The sequence below is a fragment of the Saccostrea echinata genome, unplaced genomic scaffold (assembly GCF_033153115.1).
Source record: "Saccostrea echinata isolate AGI-Se365-2 ecotype Australia unplaced genomic scaffold, CSIRO_AGI_Sech_v1 ptg000057l, whole genome shotgun sequence".
Taxonomy (NCBI): domain Eukaryota; kingdom Metazoa; phylum Mollusca; class Bivalvia; order Ostreida; family Ostreidae; genus Saccostrea; species Saccostrea echinata.
Window position 1 is genome coordinate 6573572 of NW_026889806.1, and position 10793 is coordinate 6584364.

The 10793-nt window shown below is 32.4% G+C and overlaps 1 protein-coding gene across 1 annotated transcript; it reads right to left on the reverse strand.

The window, feature by feature from the left end:
* Positions 1-1091: 1091 nt before the first annotated feature.
* LOC133174240 (Golgi-associated plant pathogenesis-related protein 1-like) lies at positions 1092-5758 on the reverse strand. The gene is made up of 5 exons (XM_061309318.1): positions 5557-5758; positions 4896-5051; positions 4417-4558; positions 1996-2070; positions 1092-1289 (listed from the first exon to the last, which is right to left on the reverse strand). The coding sequence occupies exons 1-5, from the start codon at positions 5740-5742 to the stop codon at positions 1135-1137; spliced, it is 714 nt and encodes a 237-aa protein (XP_061165302.1). The 5' UTR covers positions 5743-5758; the 3' UTR covers positions 1092-1134.
* Between the last annotated feature and the right edge of the window lie 5035 nt (positions 5759-10793).

A 10793-nucleotide genomic window follows, 5' to 3' on the forward strand; every position in this document is an offset into this window, starting at 1 on the left:
TTGCCGGTAAGACTCGGAAAAATCTTTTAGCTTTTGTGAACAGAACGCTACGGAGCATGTCACGTGACCGCCTGTATCACGTGATTCGCGCATTGGCAGAACGGTGATAGATGTGCATTTAAATTGGAGAGAACTACGGTAAACATGACGAACACTGAAACCTAATTTCATTTCTTTTATGGAAGTAATGCAATTAGTTCGCAAACTTTTGTAGTCACGAGTGTCATGATCTTATATAACTATAATGTAATAAAGTATGACATGTTGATGCCTTGCATTCTTATGGTTGAAAAATAAAATTTTCCTTTTAAGTCAGTCCCTCTTGTTGCATTTTCTTCTGTGCGATTGTGTTTTGTAGACTTCCGAATCTCGAAGAGACTTGAAGACAACCTATTTTATTTGAGAAAATTCCAAAGATGTCATTTTTTTTCTACACTGTAGTCATTTAACGGCGATTTGTGTTTTAATATAAAGAACTCGGTGTTTTTATATACTCCTCCGGTCAAACTGAAGGACTTGTTAATTTTCTTTTTTTCTTTTTTTGATTGATTGATTTATTGATTGATTATAAAGTCTTTTTATAGATCCACCTGAACTCTTGCTTTTGGATGTGGAAGTAACCATTTTGTAAATTTCAATTTCAACCACTTCCGGTCAAACTGAAGGACTTGTTAATTTTTTTTTCAATTTTTTTTATTGATTGATTGATTATAAAGTCTTTATATAGATCCACCTGATCCCTTGCTCTTGGATGTGGAAGTAACCATTTTGTAAATTTCAATTTCAACCAAAAATATATAATTAATTTACAATTAATCGTAAGGTATGGCAGATAGAGAGATATTTCCAGAAACAAAGACACCAAATCTAAGGAATATAATAATTCTATTGATTGTTTTTTCTTTTATTGTTAAAAAACAACATTATCACAGACTTATATGGAGAAGATATACATGTATATATGTACACGAAAAGGTTTTCAATAAATAGAACTTAATTAAAAGTATAAATAAAATGGTTAAAATGACCATCAATATCCATTACTAGTAAATAAATTTTCCGAATCCATATATAATCATGCTCAAATTATTAGGAACATTCAAATGGTGTTACTTTGTTATTCTAAATAAATATCTATTTTGGTGCGAAAACATTGTTTTTGAAATCTCCGAGCATATTTCCGGCCGGGCGATAACTCCCGCACACAAACACGGAACAGCCATTGGCAGACTTTGCTTTACCGAACCCGACTTCTGTGGTGCCCTTCCATACAACTTGAGTAAAATGACCTGAAAGAAACCAAAATGCTATTGATTTTTTCCTCATTCTGGATGGCATGTGAAGAATTTATGTAACAAATTCAAGAAATACGTATTACATTTTGATATTTCAATCACAATGTGTTCTTCGACTTATTCGTGGCAGTTATTTTGAAAGTGTGGCGGGTAGGTAGCAAAAGTTGGTAAAAAATGATTCTGACTTATACTTCTGACTGACTAAGATTTACACAGGTTTTATATATGAATTTATAAATTTTAACAAGAGGCCCAAGGACCTTAACGGTCCCCAGATTATAATGCAACGATCCATAGATCAAAACAAAATAAAGCTGATAAATGAAGCTATGTTGCCCAAAAGCAAGAGAAATAGGATAATTGGGGATCAGCAAAATATTAATTTAGTACTCAGTAACAAATATCAAAGTTGTACTTTCCCCCATTTGGTAGTATTCAAATACTGACTAAACAAAAAAATAGTTCTAGAGCACTATTAGTTAACACATTTGACTCCCCCTTACATTGGCCTCTCTTAGACTTTGAAGATTATTTAATGTACAAAGATACAGTATCTTTGTCCCATTTTCAAAGTCTACCTTTTAAATCTATCTTTCTACGCTGATGATGGATGGAGAGAGAGGGGTGTGTAAGATTTACCAATTCTAGGCTGGTGGTGGTGGGCTAAGGGGGGGGGGGGGGGGCTAAAGTAAGAATTTACCTGTTCCAGGCTGGTGGTCCTTGCTGAAGTTGTGGTCTTTAATCTCACTGTACCAGGAATCCGTAAAATCTTTCCCTAAAAAATTCAAATTATTTCAATTCTCCTTTAAAATATAAGTAGTATAAGAAGCGACAAATAATTAAAAATTCAAACAGAAAACATAAAGTTTAAAATCTTGCAGGATGATGCACATGTAAAGAAATTTATCTTCGAAGGAAAAAAGGCTTCAATTTTAAAGTTTCCGTCTTTTTGTTGGGGATTTTACTTATATGTTATAAAACACCGATACGTGTAGATCTGCATTATATAATTGCTCTTTGATCTCGTTTCTTTAATATTAAGTTACAACGAAAACAACATTTTTTAAAGAAAATAAAGTGAATTTAAATAAAAGTTAATCTACCTAGAATGTGACTTCCTACAATGAGAATAGGTCATCGTGGTCTATGCCGTAAGAGCAAATCAGGTATCTGGTGACAATTGCCTACTTTTTGGATATCTATATAATTCTATTTATCAAGATAAGGCTCAATTGACCGCGAAATTACAGCTTAAAGTTTATAAGGTACACAACGTATTTTATTTAACAATTCATTTTTAGTTCTAAAAAATTGGTTTCCCCTCCCCCAACCCCATACTTGGATTTGATATAAAATGTTTTGTATTCTTTTATATGTTTTTACGTAATGGTATGAGAAATTGTATGAAGTATGCATTCCGTACATTTATATATTTCTCATTGGAAAAGGAACATTTTGACTCGCTTTTACAATTGGTTATTATAAAACACGCATCTAAAAATATGTACATGTTTAATGTTTCCCACTAAACAGTTCCATTAGATCTAGTAACATACCCTAATGCACAACAGTTGCAAACCTGGTGTATTTTCAAAATTATATTAAAGGACAAGTGCACTTTAGCAACGCTTAATGGGCCCTTTTTCAGTGCCGTTTTACTTTTGAATATATTACCAAATTGTTCTTTTTTGGTAATAGTTAAACACAAGTGGATATTTCTAATTAAAATCACGTTAAAACATCACCTAAATCAGCATGGATTTGAAACAAATGAAGATTTTTAAATGCCTATAGCTACCCCAAATCCGGAAAAGTCGTACCGAACCTATTTTGAGTTTCGTTTATTTAAATCAAGGGGAGGAGGCATTTAAATCGAACACTTGAACAATCTGATGGTGGATCATTGACGGGCGCGTTTGCCGAATGATACTTCTTGCGTTATTTTACTTGAGAAAAAAAACGAATGAAGTTGTATAGATGCCTGTAGCCATAGTGATCTAACTAAGAAATTTGCACGCTTGCATTTGAAATAATACAATAAGTATTACCATTAGTTCCTTTAAATTTTAAAATGAAAAAAGTGTATTTAGGTGGTTTTCAATACATGTACCAGTACCATTGTCTTACATGAATGTTAAAAATGTTTTACGTTTTTATGTATAATGACATTTTAACGACACTAAACTCTCCTAACCCTCCCGTGTTCCTAAAACCAAATACATACAAACTTCTCTATGCGGCACGACTTCGATATAATGATACAAAACGTGGCTATCTTTTACAGTGAGCACCTTTGAGGAATGTTTACCTGGGTAGAACTCACGTGACTACCGATATTTTAAATAATTTATTCCATGGGTGGGTTCAACATAGGTCATACAGGTAAATAGCTCTCGCTTGCTATAGGAAAAACATTGAACTTTTCATATATTTTTAATGTTTTAAGTACAAGCCTAATCTTGTACAAATTTCCTACTTTCACACAAGTTTTATAAATGTATAATGCGTTTTTTGTTATTTGCACAAGTTTGTACAACGTTAGGCTGACAGTAAACAAAAGCTTTGAAATGAATGACCGTCCTCGATTTACTATAGAAAATCACGAATATTTATGTCGGCTGACCCCTAGTACATTGTATGGCTTTGCTCTTTGTATAAGCATGAATTTCAGCGCTAAAATTTGTTGAATCTTATGGTTTAGATATCAATTAATGATCTGAGATGAAAAATTATGCTTAATTTGATTCTTCATTTTTTCACATTTTACCGGGGCCCATAAATGCACTCGTTCTTTGGTCATTTTAACAAAGAATCTTATTATCAAAGTATTTTACCTATTAGTTGTTTTATACTGGCTTTTGGGTTAAGTTACAATCCTCGATAAAACAATGAGTGTCGTGCAATTTAGTGTGTTAATAATTGCCTTTATTTATTATTGATAAGTCCAGAACTAAGCTAGTATGCACAGTCAACATTCATAGAAGTTTTTCATGCTACCCAGAATCAATAATTTGAACAAATCGATGACATGAATTTTGCCGACAGTTTTGTATTCGTGATGGGAACACCTGAGATTCTCGGGGGACATGACACAGGTGACGACGTTATATTGGTAGAATACCTGCGTAGTCAGTGGGTCTTGAGGAACCAGTGAAGGCCACATTCTCTCCTAGTCTTCCTCCATTAAGCATACAATCGCTGTGACTCAAACTGCCACTTTTGGCCATATGTTCCGCCCATTTTTGTGCATAATCTTGAAGATCCTACGGCGAAAGTCAATTTTAAAGAAAACATAGATCTACAAAGGTGTTTGAGTCTTGTTCACAGTGGGTATATTAAAGGAAATATGTTTTTTTCTTGCAAAGTCGGATCACAATCCTTCTGATTAGAACTATATCGGCTGAGTTAAAAGTTTTTCTCAATTTTCTTAGATGTTAATAAAAGTGGTTATATTAACAAAGACTCACACATCTGCATGAAATCTAAATTAAATAAATAAATCTTAGATATATGTTGACACTAAATCTGGATCTAGGGAACGATTTCATTCATATACTAAGTCAAAAATCGAGAAACGGAATGTAAGAGACACAAGTCTACCCTAGCTAGCTTGACAGGTGGTACGCCATGTTTGGCTCGTAACTCGTTGTGCCTTTTCAAAGCGTCTTCATTACATTGATCCAGGTCCTGGTTGCTCTTCGGTGCTGACGATGCTGAACTATCATTGCCTATTGCATTTGATGCAGAAGAGGACGGCTGAAATGTCAACAATGTTGATGCTTATTATGCATTTTGTCATCTGGTAGAAAAATTTCTTCACATTTTAAGAATTAAACTATGTTTTAACAAATTGCAGTTTGAAAAGCAATAAGAGATCAATATATAGGTTCGAAGGAGGACTGGGTTTCTTGATAGGGGGATACTTGAGTACTAGTCACAATTTTATTTTCATTGTGGATTAATTTTCGCTGTTTCACACGAAGACAAAGCAGTGTAGTATAATACTGAAGTGAGAAAAATTTTAATTAGCAAAATCAGAAAAGAAACGCGAATTCAAAATAAATAAAAATGCATGTTCGCTGTTTTGAAATCTCGAAAATAATCGTGAGCGAATTCAAACCATAAAACATTTAAACAAAAACACTGATAATTTACATGTTACATTAACAGTGCAATTTACTGTTATTTCAAAATGCATTGTAAAAAGCAGGGCTTTTCGATTTCAATTTTGTCAAGATTATAATCAAGATTATCGACTTACTGCCACTTGTCTTGTGGATTTGTTGACGGATTCCTGGGGACCCCCGTCCTCTCCAGAGACCGTCTCCGTGACGGTGGTTTCCTCACGTCCGTCTGGGTACGTAATAGTCTCCTCCACTACAGTGGTTGTTATCGTTTTTCCATTCACGATCTCTGTCTTTGTAGATTTTTTAGTCGATTTTCTCATTTTTATTTTTGTAAAATTATTAATCCAAATAAAAGTCTAGTACCTTGTATGGCTGTTCACGTCAATTTTTCTTTCTGTAAGCGATTGTTTTCCAGGACAAACGCTTTAAATACCTTCAGTTCTGTGAATCCCTGGACTTGGATATTTCGGTAAAATGACATGGCGTGTAAATACGTGTAGGGGATATTTGAATTATTCAATTTAACTTTTTAAATACCTAATCCTAGTACTTATTTCCGTATTGTGTTTATGTATACTCAAATACAATGAACAAAAATTGGGTCAATTAAAATATACAATGGATTTCGAAGAATTACTGCAGACTTGGGATAAATATATAGAGGTATTTCATATAAATCCAGTGATATTTTTATTTTTAAAAAAAATCCTGCTGTTTTAAAATATGGTATAGATACGTTATCTTAATGTCAATGCCACTATGAGAAGAAACGTGTCATTTTTCCAGTTTAATAAAATTAGAGCTAAATTTAGCGTCATCATTTTTTTATCTATGTAATAATGTGTAATCGAAATGAGAATGTTTCATGTAAGTGATAAACATTATATTGTTTGTTTTTCATGTGACTTACGTGTTGTTTAATTATGTAGAAAATCAGTAGACTGTGCTTTGTTTTAAACTCTTGTAAAACAAAAATGATTGTTACAGTTTCCGTGAAAACAAGCAAATTCAAACAATAGTGCTCCCCTGCTTTCGGTGTCTTAGCAGATGGGATGCCATTATTTATGGCATATTGTAACTGTCTTGTCTAACTTCAAGGTCAAGGGGTCAAAAATCATAGTAACATAGTATATTTGAAAAGATCTTGCCACAGGTAATGTACATGTCAAATATGAAAGCCATATCCCTTCTTAATCAAAAGTTATCAGCAAAGATTAGATTTTTGAAAAGTAGTTTAAATTCAAGGTCAAGGGGTCAAAAACCATAGCAATTTAGAAAGGTCTTGCCATAGGTAATGTACCTGTGTATAAGGAAAGCCCTACCTTTTCTCATTCAAATTTTATAACCAAAAATGTTTTGAAAAGTAGGTCAAACTTCAAGGTCACAGGGTCAAACATTAGCATATTTGGAAAGATCTTGTCACAGGTAATGTGCATGCGAAATATGAAATCCCTATCATTTCTTAATCAAAAGATATAAGCAAAGATTAATATTTGATAAGTAGGTCAAACTTCAAGGTCACGGGGTCAAAAGTCATTGTATATTTAAAAAGGTCTTGTCACAGGTAATATGCTTGTTTAATATGAAAGCCCTATCTCTTCTCATTCAAAATTGATGACCAATGTAATGTTAAAATTTTTGAAAAGTAGGTCAAATTTGAAGGTTAAGGTCACGGGTCAAAAATCATAGTATATTTAGAAAGGTCTTGTTACAGGTAATGTACATGTGAAATATGAAATATGAATATGAAGGTTTTTACCAAGATTAGATTTTTTTGTGACAGACGGACAGACTGACAGACGAATGAGATTCAATGTCCCCTCGCTTTCGCGACAATAAAAGGGGCGGATCCTTTTCAATTGTTTTCAAATAGAAAAGAAAGTATCAGACAAACACAAAAGGAATGCAAATGTAACCAATTATTTTTGGTCGATTTATAGACTGATAACGCCTAAAAATATATAACCAAGATGAAATATATTTCTACAATGTTTATTTCTTGAGTGTCAATTATTTAATGTATAATAAAAGTTGACATATATAGACAAAAGATAATAAACAATGATGCTCTGCATGCTATTCAGCATAAATATGATGACCACATATAGGACATAATGAGGCGTCGTCACATAATGAAGATTGATGCAATTTATAAATAAAGACAACATATTAACCTTGACCTTACATGTACATGTCATATTATACTTAATTTAAACAATGTACATGTGTAAAGTAAATAAATTAATTAATTAAGAATCAAAAAAGGGGAAACAAACTTAATTAGAAGAGATCACAGCCATGAAAAGGTATACAATTTATGAAGAGCTTTATTTCTTGATAGTGTTAAGCCTATTGTAGTCATGATAAGAATTTGTTTTGTCATAATAAATTTGGATAAGGTTTAATAATTATGATACAACTATAATTATCTTGCGACAAAGCCACTAAAAGTGTGGAATTTTTCAGACAGGTTATTACGTAATGTCCTACCCTTTTAAAAGTCTGTAGACCATACGTTTGTCTGTGACAAGTTTATACTTATTCAAGAACAGCAAGTGTTTCTTGGAAATATGATTCAACAAATAGATCATTCTTCCTGCAAATCCCCTTTTGTGCAACGTGACAAAAGCCATAATAATGGACGTTAACCGAGTTAACAAGCATACCAGTGATTTATTGAATTAAATAAATGCCTTTTAAAGTTCTTTTTCAAAATATATATTATACTCTTTCATGGAAAATAATTGTAATAACGATATGTATCGGGTAATATAAAGAAGTTCAGTGAACAAATCCTTTTATTTTACCTTAACAAAAAGGATTGGAGTCGCGAGAATAATAAAGGAAGAGATAAATATCAAGAAATATTTACCTTTGTCTATTGTCTATAGACCATTTATATTCACTTAACAAAGAGAAAGGTGCCTGACAGGACAGAAATATGCAAATTTTTTTTTGTAATTTGTAATTCTCCAAAATATTTTTATATCCATATTTAGAAGATAATGTTGTACTACAGTAGTATTTAAGAAAACCATTATATTCAAAGTAAGAATACCTATTACTAAGAATATCAGCGCATGATTTATAGATAGGTACATTTATAGTAACATAAAAAGAAAAGATAGAAAATGTAAAGTATGTATATCAGATGAGATGAAGGATAAAATATCACTTTGCACCAATATTTCCTCGATATGGACGAACTAAGAATTAAATATATTAAGAGTTATTATTTTTTTAAAAAAAAAACATCATTGTTGAAATTAGCACAGTTACTGAGTTCTACAAATACAAAAGAATTAATAATGTTATCTGCATTTTTCTCATCAATTAACGAAATATGAAGATAACGAGCAGTATTTAATCTCGAAAGTCCAATGAAACGATACAAATTTTGGAGCAGAGTAAACACGGACCTCAAACTTTAGAGGTGGGATCAGGTGCCATAGAGGAGTGAGCATCCCTTGCCGACCGGTCACACCCGCCGTGTGCTCCTTGTCATGATCGAGAAAAATCCGTAGACAGTTCAGTGTATAAGTAATGGCCTAACAATAAGTATGAAAAACGTCAGTCAGCATTTGACTCAATGATGGGTTGTATGTGCTGACAAGGTCATTGCATCAACCGTAAAACTTGCGAAATGATGACTTCAAACGAGACTGTCGATATCCTTGTTTCATCAACTTGTTTGTCAATAATTTGCCTCGTTTTAGAAATTGTTCATACGTAGAGCATGCTCTTGCGTATCGAATCAACTGAGAGATATAAATTCCATATGCAGGTAATGTTTAGGGTATATTGCTACATAAGTAAGGGAAGTTGAGGATTGATAAGTTGAAGTCATCACGTTTATCGTAAAGCTTTGTTGTTAGGTTACCATTAACGTCTTTTTCTAGTAAAATATCTAAATTAAGAAATGATGTATGAAAGAGTGTACAATAAGAAATGATAAATCTGTAAATACTATTGTTTATGTAATTGCTAATGTTTAGTATATACTACTCATATCCTGTACAAATCTTGGGTATAAATATTTATGTACATATTTTGTATAACTATGGAATGTAATGTAAAAATGTAGCAAGAAGAACCCATAGAGAATGCCATATATATTTAATTGTGTATTAAAGTACAAAACACTGATTGTATCAGATAGGCTCTTGGACCATAAAACGTAAATGAGCTCACTTTTGATCTCAGTCCTACTTTTCCACTATTTATTCCTTTTGTAAAAGTGAAACAGAGATCAAAAGTGAGCTCATCTAAGTTTTATGGCCCCGGAGCCAGAAGTTGAGTCCAAGTTCCAAACGTGTAAAATTTTGGATAAACAAATGGTATGCAATTAAATGATATACATGTAGTATGTAGAAGGAGTTCCTCATATCAAATGCGCCGAGTGAATCTATTAATTGTAATAGGTAGTTTCCATTTAAATTTGGTAGTTGGCGAAAGGGGGTTATATTAGCCTATACCTCTTTCCTAAAGTAAAATCTACAATATCACTAGAGCTTGCACTATTTGTAATTAGGTAATCAATAGTACTCATACCATTTGCACCATTAAAAGTTCGGGGAGCTTATGTAATACCCATTTCCAATGCATATAAATGTATTACTTCTCTCTCTCTCTCTCTCTCTCTCTCTCTCTCTCTCTCTCTCTCTCTCTCTCTCTCTGACACCGACCAATAGAGTTCAAGCTGGCCAATATACCAACATATATGAACAAATATCTGATATGTGTGACGAATTAGACTTGATTGCAATTGTGTTTACCAATCCAGTTAAAATATTGAAACAACTTTCTTTAAGCTGACTTTAAATATCCCGTTGCCTTTTTGATAAGAAATTCTAAATAAATGCTAAATAGATTCCAGCATTCTTTATATAAACTGTCTAATCCGACACCAATGCAACCTGTTAATTTTGTATTTCGATTGATTTATTTGCCTGGCACATTTAAATGTTTTGTTTGTTTTTTTTAACTAATCCTGTTTCCCTTTGACCATAGTACAGCATTATGTAGCTCAATGGTTTAAAGACACTTATCATAAAAGACCTGGAGTTGAAGAGAAGAACAAATAAATGTTAATCATATTAGTGGATAGTCAGAAATATTCATTGTAATGAGAAAATGCAATTTTATATATATGATACATTGAATCGTAGAAGAAGAGAACAGCTAGAGATATGTGTTTGTAAAAAAAAAAAAAAAAAATGAATAACGTTTACTAGACATGATGTTATGTAATACATATAATTGTCGTTAAATCAGAATTCGTACAGAGAGATGAGTCAAGGTTATAATGATTTATAACGAGATATATGGATATGGCATACTTAAAGTGCCATAAAGACGAGTGAAGGTTATA